Source organism: Gigantopelta aegis, chromosome 14 (assembly GCF_016097555.1).
Source record: "Gigantopelta aegis isolate Gae_Host chromosome 14, Gae_host_genome, whole genome shotgun sequence".
NCBI lineage: Eukaryota > Metazoa > Mollusca > Gastropoda > Neomphalida > Peltospiridae > Gigantopelta > Gigantopelta aegis.
Genome location: NC_054712.1, coordinates 13,617,965 through 13,635,229, shown reverse-complemented (window position 1 = coordinate 13,635,229; position 17,265 = coordinate 13,617,965). Strand labels below are relative to the sequence as shown.

At 39.2% G+C, this 17,265-nt stretch overlaps 1 protein-coding gene across 1 annotated transcript in view; it reads left to right on the top strand.

The window, feature by feature from the left end:
- Window positions 1-1,332: 1,332 nt before the first annotated feature.
- LOC121389092 (b(0,+)-type amino acid transporter 1-like) overlaps window positions 1,333-17,265 on the top strand; it is a 32,767-nt gene continuing 16,834 nt past the window's right edge. Inside the window, exons 1-6 of the mRNA XM_041520707.1 lie at window positions 1,333-1,348; window positions 2,137-2,349; window positions 7,938-8,039; window positions 8,618-8,860; window positions 15,629-15,754; window positions 16,156-16,255. Coding sequence (XP_041376641.1) covers window positions 1,333-1,348; window positions 2,137-2,349; window positions 7,938-8,039; window positions 8,618-8,860; window positions 15,629-15,754; window positions 16,156-16,255 — 800 coding nt within the window. The remainder of the gene's footprint in view (window positions 1,349-2,136; window positions 2,350-7,937; window positions 8,040-8,617; window positions 8,861-15,628; window positions 15,755-16,155; window positions 16,256-17,265) is intronic.

Genomic DNA, 17,265 nt, shown 5'->3' with positions numbered 1-17,265 from the left:
CTCTAAGACTATAAGTTAGAATTATCAAATGTTTGGCATCCAGTAGCCAGTGGTCTAGTGGTGTTGTTAAACAAAACAGTCTTTAACCCTAGCGAATCGACCAGTTTTCGTCATGTCACATTCGTTAAGCAGCAAAACTATCCTAACCTGCTGGCGTCCTGTGGAAAAAGAGTTGTTCTGCGTTAAGAGCAGGTAAAGTGTACGCTAGACTAATTTTTGCGCTCCACATTAAACCGAATGATCAAGGCCCATATTTTTGAAGCAATCTTAGCCTACGAAATAGTAAAAGCATCGTAAGCTATGACGTCACTATGGCGTGTGCTGTAGTGACGTCACACCCTACGATGGTTTTACGATTTCGTAGCGCTAAGATAGCTTCGAAAATATGGGCCCAGAACGGTCCGCGAACGTTAGCGTTGCTCGCTGTGGCTGAAGGCAGGCTTGCATTACCTGGTTAAGCCATTGGACATAAAGCTGGTAGGTACAGGGTTCGCATCCCGGTAGCGGCTCCCACCAACAGCGAGTTTTAACGACTCAATGGGTAAGTGTAAGACCACTACACCCTCTTTTCTCTCACTGACCACAAACAACTAATCCACTGTCCTGGGCCCATATTTTCGAAGCTATCTTAGTCGTAAGAAATCGTAAAATCATCGTAGGGTGTAACGTCACTACAGCACACGCCATAGTGACGTCATAGCTTATGATGATTTTACGATTTTGTAGGCTAAGATTGCTTCGAAAATATGGACCCTGGACAGACAGCCCAGATAGCTGTGGTGTGTACCCAGGACAGCGTGCTTGAACCTTAATTGAATATAAGCACGAAAATAAGTTAAAATGAAATGAAAAATACAAGTAACTGCTGTTATGCGCATTTGCAGAAACCTGAACTGGCCACAATATACATTCCAGAATATGCTTAACTTTTAATGAAGTGTATACATGTAGTTATGATTATCAACGACCAAACCAGACGAAAACAAGCCATTCTTCGGTTTCTACGTACGCAGTTTAACTTTTCTTTCCCCCCCCCCGAAGGAATCTACGTTGATATGGACATATACGGGTGGAAGAATGTTTAAATTACCTGATTTAACGACGCGGACACTGACTGCAGTTTTACCTTCAAGGTCAAGGTCGCCAGATGTCTTGCAAGTGAGAAATTACGCGAATCATGAATGGAGCTCCGAAAGAATGATGTGACGTAGGTAAATGATAAATGATTTTCTAACGTGATTAAATGATAAATGATAACGATAACTAGGGTATTTAGATAATGAATGGTGGTGAAGTACTCTGTAAGTGAAACACCGCCATTGTCAAAGAACCATGGAATCTTCTGGAGGTACGTTAGCTTCAACTTCCGCTAAGTGTGTGTGTGTATGTGTGAGAGAGAGAGAGAGAGAGAGAGAGAGAGAGAGAGAGAGAGAGAGAGAGAGAGAGAGAGAGAGAGAGAGAGAGAGAGAGAGAGAGAGAGAGAGAGAGAGACAGACAGACAGACAGACAGACAGACGGAGACAGAGGAACAGAGGGAATGGAAGGTTATGTTAACATTTGGAGGAAATAACTGTCCAATTGTATATTATGTATGTAATTAAATGTATGTTATTTTATTATTAATAATAAAGTCCAAATAATTTCAAGTTCATCTTAAAAGTTATTTAGACTTTCGTTATTTTATAATAATATTTATAGAACTATTAATATATTTTCAGACATTATCGTGTTTAGTGAAGATGACGATGATGATGATGATGATGATGATGATGATAGTTTATATTGTATTTTTTATCATTGTTATAACATTTCTATTATAATTTTATTAAATTAAATTAAAATAAAAAATAAAATTTAAATAAAAATAAAATAAACTGAATTAACAAAATTAAATTAAATTAAATTTAAATTAGAGTCAATAAATGATTTTAAATCAGGGGCGTGTTCTTTCTGTTTAATATCCTGACAATATTGCCCGAAACTAAATATTTTTGAAAATGTTTCAAGCGGGAACACCCCTGCAACACCATATGCAAGAGGGGGATACCCCTCCCATACCCACCCTCTCCACCACCCCAATGCCAGATTCCCTGTATATATTTTTTTCTAATTTGTATATCTATTTTTCTGTTTTAGTTTCGACAAAGCGGCGAACTTCATGTTTGGCCCAGCATGCCACCACGAATGGCCAGCCAGGGGTTTGGGTGACCCGGGGGTCGGGCCAGGTGGACCACGAACCTAAAAAAGTAGATTTTGCCAACCTCCCTGCCAAGTCCCAAACAGACGAACCGATTCTAAAAGAAATTGGAATTCTATATGGCGGATCCTTGATCGCTTCAACTATTATTGGTACGTACAAGCTTCAAGATTGTCCGTCCGTCCGTTCATTAGTTCACTCATCTTTTCGTTTATTAATTTAATTATTAATTACTTAAAATTTTCACTTAATTATTTCTTCCTTCCTTCATTGCTTCATTCATTTATTTCAATGTTTTTATTTATACTGATGGAAAGAAATATGGGATACATGTGGCATTTAAGACCAAATTTAGTTCACTACTAAGATAGTAATGTCTGTATAACAACACAAAGATGTTATGTGGGATTGACTGTCTGTGATGTGAATCGAATGTGAGAAACACAGTTATCTTCCCGATACTATGGATGAGGCTTCTGGTTGCTATCATTGTTTGCTGGTTTTGTTTATGTGTTCCCTTATTTCTTTCCATCAGAATAGATGTTAACGACACCCAGTACGAAAAATACATCGGCTATAGGGTGTCACACTATGTTACTAGATGTAACTCGTGCTTACCACAGGCCTTTCCCCCACAGTACGACCTTCATTTAGATAGCCAGCCTTCGTATGTATGTATGTATGTATGTATGTATGTATGTATGTATGCCCACAAATGACTGTCAGGTCAGATGTCGGGAATTAACGTGCTTATATCAATTTAATGTTAAAACACGCTCGTTTCGAGCACGATTTCTGACTAGAGCCAAAAACTGTATACTCGAAACGAGAGGGTTGGGGGAGTGTTTATTTTTATTTTTTTTAATGTTTTAAAAGTTAAAAACGTTTATACAGATGATTAGCTAAAACTACTTAATAAATAAACTTTATTTACAAAGAAGTTAAAAGGGTTTAAACAAAGGGTTAAAAAAGGTTTCTACAAATGATGACGTACAAAGTAGAATATTGGCAATAACGTATGTCTGGTTAATGTGGTATGTATGTCGGAGGAGAGTAGAAGGGAAGGTCCGCCCCATTTGTAATTCATTTCCCTAGGCCCTCCCAACCACCACCTCCACCATAATGGAAATGTTAGGAATTGGAGATTGATGAATGACATCATTTCCATATTAACCATATCATGAGCCCGCGTAAAACTATATGATTGGGGCTGTGACTAAATTAAGTCCAAAGATCAGCCAGCTTTCAATAGCCGAAGCTATATATACTTCTGTATTAAGTGACAAAGATGGCGACGTCCATTTCCGTTGTATTTAGGGAATTCGTTTTTGTACGCAATATTTAGCATATTGTGTGGACGGTCGTCGAGGTGTCGGCCCAGGAAGTGGAAAATCCTATTTTGGGTAGTACCGGTAAGCCGAATAATAAATGTCCCGGGAAGTAGAAGGGTTTAATTGATTTGCATGTACTTCATTGCTGCATGAGCCGTGTTTTCTTTAACAACGAACTGAGGAAGCGTACTCGCATAGGATTAATAGCTACGTTTGTTTCTTTTCTTCTTCTTTTTTGTGTGGTTTCTTTAGGATTACCTTTCGGGGTATCATTTGTGCTTGTACATGTTGTATTTTATTTTGTTGTTATTTCATTTAAATTGCTCGTATTAGGCTCTGCTATTTCTAACTGCAACAAATTCGTGGTAGCTTTTCAAAAAAAGAAGAAAAAAAGAGCCCTTTTTGGATTCGAAATGTGGGTGTTTAACAGCTGTTATAATATAATGTTATGTAGCTTCCATTGGACAAATGTTCGAACAACCGCTGCACATAAAATCAATCTTACTCAATGTTACGAGGAGGATGAAAGCGAAGAGGCTGAATACATGACATGTATGTAATGAAAAATCTACTGTTAGGTACTTGACCATTGGGTGATGTAGTTTCAAAATAAAGTACATTTTGTTGTACAGCAATCTTTTTGTCGTTATTAGAATTCTATGAATATATGGCTACTAAATTCATTTGGTCATTAATCATGCACTGGGTGGTGTAGTTTTAAAATAAAGTACTTTTTGTTGTACAGCAATCTTTTTGTCCTTATTGGAATTCTGTGAATATATGGCTACTAAATTCATTTGGTGATACCCGATCATTTGCAGATATAGTACAATATAGTACACTAATAATTGCCATGTTATAGAGGGAACCGTTGGTGTCGCACTATTACACAGTTTGTGACATAAATTATCTTGGTCAAAAAATTGCAATGATAAAGTATATATCATATATATAGAGATAGAAAATGGAAATAATAAAAATAGAAACGTCAGTGATTTGTGCGCATGTGCCAATTTATCAATGCAAAGTTGGCAGTGTGAACTGCTTTGGCCTATATCATGAAATTCTATATGTAGACGATTTGTTTTAGAACCAGTACTGGTTTACCGTTAAAACTTAGCAGTTGGTTTCAAAATGCTTGTTTTAGGTAATACTGAACATATAAAGTGGAAATTTCTATGTTTTTGTATCCGTTTTAGAATACTGGATTCATATAAACCATATACAATGATTTCATTGCGGCTGGCAGCATGCTTTTTCAGACGCACACATCGCACGGACCCAGTCTAAACGCTCTCATAGAAACTAATGTATTTCGAATTAGTTTAGCCGGATCGCAAGCACGGACCCAGTCTAAACGCTCTCATAGAAACTAATGTATTTCGAATTAGTTTAGCCGGATCGCAAGCACGGACCCAGTCTAAACGCTCTCATAGAAACTAATGTATTTCGAATTAGTTTAGCCGGATCGCAAGCACGGACCCAGTGTAAACGCTCTCATAGAAACTAATGTATTTCGAATTAGTTTAGCCGGATCGCAAGCACGCACCCAGTCTAAACCCTCTCATAGAAACTAATGTATTTCGAATTAGTTTAGCCGGATCGCAAGCAGGGATCCAGTCTAAACGCTCTCATAGAAACTAATGTATTTCGAATTAGTTTAGCCGGATCGCAAGCACGGACCCAGTCTAAACGCTCTCATAGAAACTAATGTATTTCGAATTAGTTTAGCCGGATCGCAAGCAGGGATCCAGTCTAAACGCTCATAGAAACTAAAAAAAGTAAAGTTTGTTTTATTTAACGACGCCGCTAGAGCACATTGATTTTTTATCTTATCATCGACTATTGGACGTCAAACATATGGTCATTCTGACACTGTTTTTAGAGGAAACCCGCTGTCGCCACATAGGCTACTCTTTTTACGACAGGCAGCAAGGGATCTTTTATTTGCGCTTCCCACAGGCAGGATAGCACAAACCATGGCCTTTGTTGAACCAGTTATGGATCACTGGTCGGTGCAAGTGATTTACACCTACCCATTGAGCCTTGCGGAGCACTCACTCAGGGTTTGGAGTCGTTATTTGGATTAAAAATCCCATGCCTCGACTGGGATCCGAACCCAGTACCTACCGGCCTGTAGACCGATGGCCTAACCACTATGCCACCGAGGCCGGTCACATCAAATCAATTCCTATCACTAAATAAATTAACACTTTGATATGTAACTAATACATTTACAAGTGTCGTAGCAATCCGCCAACTAACTCCAAATATAGATATAATTCCAATCGGTAAACACTTGCACTAAATGTTATTTGTTAATGTTGAATCAGCAAATGTTATTAATTGTTTAAAATTGATTTTATTTGAGAATTCCCTCATTTGGCTACTGACGGAAAAAAGGCGAACCGCAGAATGGGGATTCCCCTTATTCCGTGTAGAACCTATTGTAGTGTGTGAATTGTTATGAAGGAAGGAAATGTTTTATTTAACGACACACTCAACACATTTTATTTACGATTATATGGCGTCAGTCATATGGTTAAGGACCACACAGATATTGAGAAAGGAAACCCGCTGTCGCCACTTCATGGGCTACTCTTTTCGATTAGTAGCAAGGGATATTTTATATGCACAATCCCATCGACAGAGTAGTACATACCACGGCCTTCGATATACCAGTCGTGGTGCACTGGCTGGAACGAAATTGTTATGTAGACGAGCTCTAGTCTATTTTTCTAAGGTATTTCCCAGTTTCAACGTCACAAACGTTTGTTTCGGTCAATTTTAACTTTATCTAAATGTGTTACAGGTTTGTAGATTAACCAAATTTGTTACACTGTTATTTCACAGCAATTTATGTTAATACCATAGTTATACATATGGAATTATAATAATTCAACATGATAATTTTCGACGTTCATACAACTATGAAGCACAGAACCGCTTTACACTCGATATGAACGGCGAAGCGCGATAGTGTGTAAAGTAGTTCTATGGTTTAAACTTGTATAAACGTCAAAATGGGGTGCCACGTGAATATCTAAAGAGGGCGGGACGTAGCCCAGTGGGGAAGCGCTCATCTGTCTAGGATCGATGTCCGTCGGTGAGCCCATTGGACTATTTCTCGTTCCAGCCACTGCACCATCACTGGTATATCAAAGGCCGTGGTATGTGCTACCCTGTATACGGGATGGTCAATATAAACATCACTAGCTACTAATGGAAAAATATAGCGGGCTTCCTTCTCTAAGATTATATGTCAAAATTACCAAATGTTTGATATCCAATAGCCTATGATTAATAAATCAATGTGCTCTAGTGGTGTCGTTAAACAAGACTAACTTTAACTTTCTAAAATTCGCAAATGCATCTATACATCCAGAAATAAAGTTCATGTAAGTAGATGTGCAAAAATTAATATTCCCCATCAAGGAATGAATGAATGAATGAATGTTTAACGACACCCCAGCACGAAAAATACATCGGCTATTGGGCCCCATCAAGGAGCAGTTTCCAGAAATATCATACAGAGTTGTTAAAGAACCACAAACCTTTAAACGATAATTCTAGGCACGAATCTAAGGTTTTTTAAATATTGGGGAGGACATATGACATCATTGAAATGTACTTTGACTGGGTTTAAAAAACCCAAGATCCCCCGCCCCCACCCCCTCCCCCCCCCCCAAAAAAAAAGCAAAAAAAAAGCAACCAACTCACCTTAATACAAAGGAAAATTAAAATTAATTACTTAACCAAAATGGCAGGCGGAAGAGGGGAGGGGGGGGGGAGGGGGATGGCGGCCACAGGCGCCTAATTCTGCGCCTATCTTGCTTTGTTTTCCTACGTCTTTGCAAACTATTACAAAGGTGTAATGGCTAAGCTGTTAGTCTCGTGACTCTTTATTTACTCACGAACCTTCACTCATGGATCGACGTCAATCTCCTCGCATCCTTCAACTTTCAGCCTTATCTCATTAAAAACAAGTGAGTAAATAAGCCTGATAAAACAAAAAACAAAACAAAATTAATGGCGAGCTTATCTGTGTCCGGGACGTAGTTAAAGTTGCAGTCTCGCCTTTGCGTCCTACAGCATAGCTGTGCCAAATACAGCACAACTCTGGGGGGGGGGGGGGGGGGGGGGGGAGAGAGAGAGAGAGAGAGAGAGAGAGAGAGAGAGAGAGAGAGAGAGAGAGAGAGAGAGAGAGAGAGCGTATAGATGGAGATATAGAAGGAAGGAGAGAGCGGGAGAGGCAGAGGACGAAATCCATCTAAAAGCTACAAAGAGAAAGGGATCTATACTTTTCCATAGATAAGGCAAAACTATCACGGTCAATGATGTATAGTCATTGAAGAAGCAATATATGATAATGTGCTTTATGCTAATATTATACATTTGGTTTTTTACAGGGCCTGGGATTTTCACTTCGCCAAAGGGAGTACTGGAAGGGGCAGGGTCGGTGGGGTTATCTTTGGTCATATGGGCAGCCTGCGGAGTATTCAGTACTTTAGGTAAGTTTCCAATTACATGTACTAAACCAAAAACAGCTGCTGCTGTAGCAACAACATCAGCAACAACAACGATAGCAACAGTAACAGCAGCGGCCCAACAACAGCAGCAGCGACAACAGCAACAACATCAATTTCGCATTTAAGCCATCTTTATGTCCGTGTCTGGTTCGTAAAAGCTTGATTAGGAGTACTACATTAGTTATAATTCTGACCGTGTCATTGGCCATGACCTTCACCATAACCTTGAAAATTAAATAGTCATCTTTCAAATTATTATATAACCTCTTTCGTGGTTCTTTGTTTTAGTACATTAGTACCAACTCCTACAATTAAGAAAATGTCCAGACAACTTACTATTATTATTAGTTTTTAAATCGAATATTCATCTTTGACATTATTATACAAGGTAACCTTTACCTTAAGGCGTCGCCACACAACACGAGTGCCTCGTACGAGAATAGCCGACTGACAAGACAAATATCACGATTTCATCGGTTGCTATGCAATTAGCTATTCTCGTACGAAGCACTCGCATCGTGTGACGCCGCCTTTAGTCTTCCTTGTTGTTTTGTTTCCAGCTGCCCTCTGTTTCACGGAACTGCGCGAGTCGGTTAAGAAAGAGGGGGTGGAGTACGCCTACATCTCGGAGGCGTTCGGCCCGGTCGTCACCTTTGTGTACTCCTGGATGAGAATTGCCGCCGCGGAGCCTGTCGGGACGGCTGTGTTTTGTGTGGCGTTTGCCGACTACTTCGCCGACGCTTTGTTCGAGGGCTGCGGACCGCCGGAGACTCTCCGTACAATATTAGCTATTACAGCTTTAGGTGAGAAACTAACTCGGCGCAATCCGTATTTATCATCGGCTAACATCGGATGTTTTCGTAGCAGATTTGTTTTTTGTTTTTGTTTTTTTGGCAGCGGAATCTCTCTCTGAAATAAGAGAAAGAAAGAAAGAAATGTTTTATTTAACGACGCACTCAACACATTGCATTTACGGTTATATGGCGTCAGACATATGGTTAAGGACCACACAGAGTTTGAGAGGAAACCCGCTGTCGCCACTACATGGGCTACTCTTTCCGATTAGCAGCAAGGGATCTTTTATTTGTGCTTCCCACAGGCAGGATAGCACAAACCATGGCCTTTGTTGAACCAGTTATGGATCACTGGTCGGTGCAAGTGGTTTACACCTACCCATTGACTGAAATAAGAGAATCAACAACAATTTTTAGACCACAATATTAAATAACATGGTGTGTGCTGTCCTGTTTGCGTAGGAAAATTAATTTGAAAGACCCTTTAATTCTAATTGAATAAAATAGCATTGGCGGATCCAGATGGAAGTAATTGGGGTTACGTGACCCCCCACCCACCCAGCCCGTTTGAAGTTATCTTTTTAATGACATTAAATAAAGAATCGTCATCCACACTATACAACAACACTATATTGCCTTGTAAACGCTTCTCTTAGCAATGTTTACTTGAAATATTTTCGGGGCGTATACACCCGATCCAACATACAGATCTCACCCCACCAACTTGGAAACATGGCTCCTTTGCCTCCGGCACACTCAAACTTGCCCTTTTAAAAAAAAAAAAATTTTTGTGAAATCCTGGATTCGCCCTTCAACAGCCTGTTTGGTAGCAGTTGGTTTCAGCAACTAATATTTCGAAGTAGCTAAGAAAAAAACAAAAAACTTATAATTTCCTCTCAACCTCATGATCAAAAGCTACTATCTGCAAATTATTATTTTTGTTTTTCAAATATAAGAACATCCCTCTCCACTTGATTTAATACCTGCATCCATTCCCAGTCTGGAGCTCGTCGCGGTAAGTACACACTGCACGTGCTTTCGCGGCTCGACTTGGGGATCCTTCACTTTTGTTGTTTTTATCAGCGAAGTGAAGTTTTTTTACTGGGATGTATGCGGCCATTGGAACTGATTGAACGCTGGAACGCTTCTCGTTTCTACAGTCTGCACCACCAGGTTGGATTCTTTTTTAGCGAGATTCCTTGCCTCCACGTCATTTTTCCGTTTGACCATGTTGACTGGCTTTTTTCGTGACTTGTATGACGGCCATTCTGCAGAACGACACGGTTGTTCGCGTTTAGTCTCTACATGTCCGAGCCTGTCCTAGCAGCACTGGAAGATTGACCGCCCAACTCTAAGAAGAAATAGGAAGCCGGGTCGGCCCCAACTACTCTTTTCTAGACTTTACTTTGTTTTATTGTGATACCATCTCGTATCCTCCGGAGTCGAGCCCGTCCGCACCAGTATACCAACCTATGACGACTGGACTATACCCTAGTCTGATACTCTCTCTCGTTCAGACGGATCCGGCTTCTCAAGATCTGTATTTCAGCACAGCACTACACCTTCAACGTCTATTGACTGACAATCTAGGGTTTTTCTTGACGGGATGCAACCCATCTCGTCCCTACAAGCTCTGCACCCTAACGGCCGTAACGAGGCCACTCACATGGACATATAGATCGGACTTTAAAATTTTAGACCTTCGTTCAAAAGTTTATGTCGAAATTACTTTCTGTTTTTTAATATTATTAAATAGTCCGATCCTCTCTTCTTTCTCTTATTTATTTTTGGACTGTCCTTCAAAAATGCTCCAAATTATATAAATATTCGACCGAGCAGTCAATTCTTTTTATTTTTGGCTTGTAACATTTAAAAAAAAAAAATAATAATAATAATTCTATTAATTTTTTTACTAATTGCTATTTTCAAAATTCTGCCCATTTTCAACTCTTCCCAAACCCCACCCCCTTCCATCTTATCTAATTTCTTTTTGACCACCCGATCTAATCTAGCGACCAGATTTAATGAGTAGAATTTTCTTTATTAATTATATTAGAGATGCGCATCAAAATTTTAAAGGCCCACTATTAAAATTAATTTTTGGATGTAAATTTCAAAATTGTCCGCTTAATTTTTTTTCTGTCCCGGGACAAGCCCCTGGCTATCCAGAGACAGGCCCCAGGACGGACATGCTTGAAACTCTAGTGGTATATGTGCATGTAAACATTATTCGCACTCGCATCTGCGTCGAAAGATACCAGCAACTATAGGCGTACGGACCAATTTTGTTTAGGGGGACAGGCTGTTTTTTTGCGCGAATTAAACGAAAATGCCCAAATCTGAATAACAACATTTATCCTATAACTTACCCATGATATCAATGTCATAAACCCATGTGATAATTTACTTTATTAACCCGGTTAATAATGGTATGCAAATTTACAAGGTCTCTAGGTAATGTGTTGCTGTGGATAGGTCATTTGCTTACAAGCCAACAAGACCAGTTTACCTGAGCGTAACGTTTTCAAAGATTTGTCTAAAATGCGTGACGTCAAACTAATCTGTGCTAATCGTGATGACGTCATATTATCGATAGCGGCGACTTTAGTACTGTGATTTACTGAAACATTAATTAGAATGTTATTTTAGAAGTGTTATAGGATAAACAGAATTCGCTACTCGTATTTTTTAATATGTAAAATATCAACCTCGGTTGATATTTTCCATATTAAAAAATACTCGTGACGAATCCTCTATTTATTAACATTAATTAGCATTAGTGCCAAACAGCTATATAGTGATGCAAACGAATCACTACGCATTTTTACATGGACTACAACTTATATTGGGGTAGAATGATGAGAAAACATGGTAAAAAGGTTTCAGGCCATCTCAGTTTGCCCGAAAATCCCGATCGTTTTTTGCCCGAAATAGAGGATTTGTTTCAACACTAGGGTGGCAGTTATATATATATATATTTGTCCCATCCCTAGCCATGTAAGACAGACCAATTCTTGTCCACTGGACAGGGTTATCGAGCTTTTGCACGGAGCTAGAAAAATATGTCTGACCCTAGGGCTAGACGATTTCTACGTACGCGTGAAGTCATAACTCGGGTTTTACGACGACTGGCGTCATAACTCGTAATTTTCAAAATTTTGTTTGCCATTTACAGATTTATCTAGCCCTAGGGTCAGACAGAAATATATATATATATACATGTATATATATATATATATATTGATTCGTCTTTTAACTAGGACTAAGTGGGGCTAATGTATTACCTTTAGAAGTGCGGTTCAATGACCCCACTGCCCCCTCCATGTTTCCGACGCCTATTCTCTATAGATATCTAGGGCTTGGTGGCAGAAGTATGTACAATGCATGTGCAGTAAGTCCTGATAAACTATTCAGTGTATGGGTAGTGTAGATTTAACAACGACCTAGTCTATATATACAATACATACTAGTAAACAAACATTAACACCGCGTTATTCAAAGATAAACGGTGACGGGCGGGGCGTACATGAATATTGACGATATGTAGTGATTACTAGTTTACTACCACATGATGGTTACGTTACACACATTTGTGTACACTTCTTATCGTACGAACAAATTAATGCCTAATTTTATGGCCAAAATGCGGATGCGCAAAAATAACTTAAATTTAAAAATGAGTTTTCAATTACGCCGACAGTCGCGTAACAACTTATTCTTGGCACACGGCTATCGATTAAAGGTACAGTGTCGTAGTTTTAAGTGCCTTGTTTCCCTATTTTTATGTTTCATGATGTATTCCACCAAATCAAATGCCATAAACGACAATAGTAACATATGTGGCTAAAACTACATGCAGGGTATCAATCGTCATAATATACACCACGGATATATATAAATATATATATATACTGAACAAAATAAGAAACTTCCGCTAATTTTGCTTGAACATAACTTGATGAAAACAAACCGGGGGAATAATTGTTATATATGCGTTTAAAGAGTATTCCATGATGCATCGTTTGGTGCAAAAATCATGGCCATAGGTTAACAGAAACTGGGAGACATTTTGACCAAGTGTGGTAGGGGTTAAAAAAAGAGAAAAAAACCCACACTTAATAACGGGTATGACCACCTCTTGAATTGACCACTGCAGTGCATCGCAGGCGCATAGAATTGTCTAAAGTGTTGATTTCTGCCTGTGGAATATTGTTCCATTCCTGAATGAGCGCTTGACGAAGTTCGTTGACGTTAGCGGGTGGGTTGGGACGACGCCTCAATCGTCTGTTCAGACTATCCCAGATATGCTCGATGGGGTTGAGATCAGGACTTTTAGCGGGCCAGTCATCAATGAAATCAATGTTATTTGTCCTAAGAAAATTTACAGTGTCTAGCTGTATGAGAGGTGGCATTATCATGCTGAAAAATCGAGATGTTGGCGTTGTTATGGAACAGAGGAATGACGTGATGAGCGAGAATGTCATCGCGGTAACGTTGAGCATTTAAATTGCCATCAATGACGACTAGTGGTGAACGATAACCATGGGCAATGGCTGCCCAGACCATAACACAACCCCCACCCCCGAAACGATCTCGTTCAAGAACACAACAGTCCGCAAAGCATTCATTTCTCCTACGGTAGACGCGCACCCTGCCATCACCACGTTGTAAAGAAAATCTGGATTCATCCGAAAAAAGAATGGTATTCTAGCGTCGCCGTATCCAACGAGTGTGTACACGTGCCCAATTAAGACAATTTAGACGATGACGTTGCGTTAAAACGCATTCAACGGAAGGACGTCGTGAATGTAAACCGTTCTCCCGCAGACGATTACGAACAGATTGCCCACTGATTCGGTTATTATGAAGCCCAGGTGTGTTAGCAGCATTAGCAGTGGCAGTTTGGAATCGATTGCGCAAATGCGTGTTCATGATATAGCGGTCTTGACCACGCGTTGTAACACGTGGACGTCCACGACGTGGCAAGTCGTTTGGTGCTTCCTGTCGTTCGAAGATTTCGTATCGCTCGACTAGAACCCCCAACATGCCTTGCAACGTCTTCTGTCGACATGCCAGCATCAAACATGCCAATCGCCCGTTCGCGTAAATTACTGGGTATTCTTGGCATACTAAAAATGCTACAATGTAAAAAACGTTAATTTTTTTTTTTTACAAATTTTGAACCGTTTTCGTTCACTTGACAACAATGTCAGTAAGACAAGTAAAACAAATTGACCGAATACTACACGGGACATGTCGAACCATGCAAGCACGTGCAAATTGAATTTCACGTTGTCGACGATTAACAGTGCAAACATAATCGATACAATTCATGAATCCTGATAATACAGCTCAAGGCTAATACTACCTATATAATTTCATTACACAATGAATTTTTTAACACAACAAATACTTTATGTACAAATCGGAAGTTTCCTTTTTTGTTTAGTACTACCACCCCTCACCCTTAAAGTAAATAAGAAAAATTGGGGTTAAGCTGCTCATTTCAGAGATACCCCATACATGTTTCAAGCCCAACGCTTCTTGACAGTGGTACTTGATGAAATAAAATTGCATTACATGTTTTGCCAAGATAAAACTAATTATTAAAAAATACAAACATACTTACATTTATCACCAATCACTACTGGCATTGTGCATCTCGAAGTTTGACCCAGCCGGATGTTATTTGGTTTAATACTACCTTCATATTCATCGATCGCACACTTTGCATAAATAATTAGGGAATATGGAAATCGTAACGTGCTTTCACATCGTACAAACGGTCGCATGCAGTAGGACTAGATTTTTCTGAATCCTCTTATTATGTCATAACAAATCTTTTGAAATCGGAAAATCCACCAATTTTGGCAAGATGACTTTTGGCAGCTTCGATAGAGCCGTCAGAAACAGATGATTTGCACAAAGTCAGTAAACTTGTTGTTAACATCCACATGGCATAACGTTACGAAGTGTTCACCTCAACTGAACGCGACTATTTCCGCGGGTCGTCCTTTAAAGATTGTTCTTTTTTTTTTTGTACTAGTAAATTAAATTATTTGGTTGTAAATTTTTGTTTGGGTATATAGTTGAAAATATAATGTTAACATATCAAAGCAAAAAATAATAAATATTTTTTGCGAGAAGCCTCCGTTTTTTTCAACTTCGATAATGTACCTTTAATAGCGACTCAACGATCGAGTCGCCGGTTGTCTGGAAAACAGAGGCCAGCAATCACCAGCTGATGTGACGGTTTACGTCGACGTCAAGCAAGTTGTAATCAGTGCTGCGTATTAAATGCAACGAATTAAAAAGATTCAGTTCCATCAAACATGGAGCGTAGAACATACTTTACACATTAAAAATAAATAAATAAATAAATGTTAGAGCCACTCACTGAATCCGCGCCTGGTTATTGTTTTTTCTTACGGGGGGTGGGGGGGGGGGGGGGCCGAGACGCAGCCCAGTGTTAAATCGCTCTTCTGGTGCTCGGTTGGTCTGGGATTGATCCCCGTCGTTGGACTCGGGCTATTTCTCGTTCCAGCCAGTGCACCCCGAGTTGTATATCAAAGACCGTGGTATATGCTATTCTGTCCATGAAATGATATATATATATAAAAGATCCCTTGCCACTAATGGAAACATGTAGCGTGTTTTCTCTCAAAGACTATATGTGAACATTACCAAATATTTGACATCCAATAGCCGATGATTAATAAATCAATGTGCTCTAGTGGTGTCGTTAAACAAAGCAAACTTTGACTAACTTTCTTGCAGTGTCGCTGGCGGTAATGAACGCGTATAGTAACAAGATGGCGGAACAGGTGCAGCTGCTGGCCACTGTGGGTAAAGTTACGGCGGTGGCGTTCATTCTAATCTTCGGGCTAATGCGACTCGTGCAAGGTATGTTGAGCTCACTTACGTCTCTCTCTGTCTCTGTCTGTCTGTCTGTCTGTCTGTCTCTCTCTCTCTCTCTCTCTCTCTCTCTCTCTCTCTCTCTCTCTCTCTCTCTCTCTCTCTCTCTCTCTCTCTCTCTCTCTCTCTCGTGTCGTGTGTGTGTGTGTGTGTGTGTGTGTGTGTGTGTGTGTGTCGTATTTATGTCAGTGTCACTATTTAGTTTGATTTGTTGCATATAAAATAACATTTTATATTTGTTAAGCAGTGAGTTATTGCTTTTTATTCCACTAATGCTCTTTAACTACTAAAGGGATTCTCCTGAGTTTTCTACCATTTTTCCTACTGACATATCTTTTATAACGTGGCTACGAAACGTCTCTATTAATAAGTTGAAACGTTAATTGCAGGTCACGTCTCCAATCTGAAGACTGGTTTTGAGGGAACGAAGCACGAACCGGCCACTCTAGCGTTCGCGGTTTACAATGGGCTCTGGGCTTATGGAGGATGGTAACGTACATGACACGCACCCTATCTTTATCCCTCGATTCCTTCTTTCTATCGTTTTAGTCAGGTTCCATTTCCCAGAATTATGTGACATGTACGGTCATTTTGTTTTAGGATTTGGTCCATAATAGATTTTTAACTTAATTTGGGGATACTGAATCACACACACCCCGCACTCCCCCCCCCCCCCCAAAAAAAAATAAAATAAAAAAAATGCACTGGTGGCACCTAAGTCTGCGCACTTAAGCACTTGTGTTATATTTTTAAGTTAAAATCTTTCTTTAAAAATATTTGTTTCACCGCCACAGTACAATGGAACAATAAACGTGTTACTACTGAAAGTTATTATTTTTTTTTTAAAAACTGCATTAGGTCTGCGCAGCAAATATTAAAATAACCACTTTTGTCACTAATATTCACAAAAACAACAAATAATGGATCCGACTTCTTGAAAGTTCTAGACAACAAACACTTCCTGATATAGTCTGTTTCAGGAAATTTTGATTATGCAAATGAGATAAATATAAATGGTGTTCCATGCTCCTTAATTTCGATAACACCAAATGATAATATAAAAAGTCAATGTCAAAATGTATGATCATTATTCAACAAAAGGTGTCAATTATTAACTGTGTATATGAGTACAAATAGTGTTCGTTAGAAATATAGGACAATCTATGATGATTTTGAAACAGACTATAGCTAAAAATAGGCCATACTGTAACTTGTAAGCTTTATATCATCTGGGCAGCCATATTTGCTATGGTGTCACTCGGAGGGAAATTCAAAGTATGCTTGGATGTTTATGTTAACAGATAAAATAAAAGATTGATTTAATTTATATATTCATAAATTACAATAAGATATGTATTGGAGCTTCTGTGTAAACTTGTGTAAGTTGATATGCAAGGTTGGTCATTACAGCGTTGACAGACACGTGTTGACAGTTAACAGACTATAGCTAAAAATAGGCCATGCTGTAACTTGTAAGCTTTATATTATCTGGGCAGCCA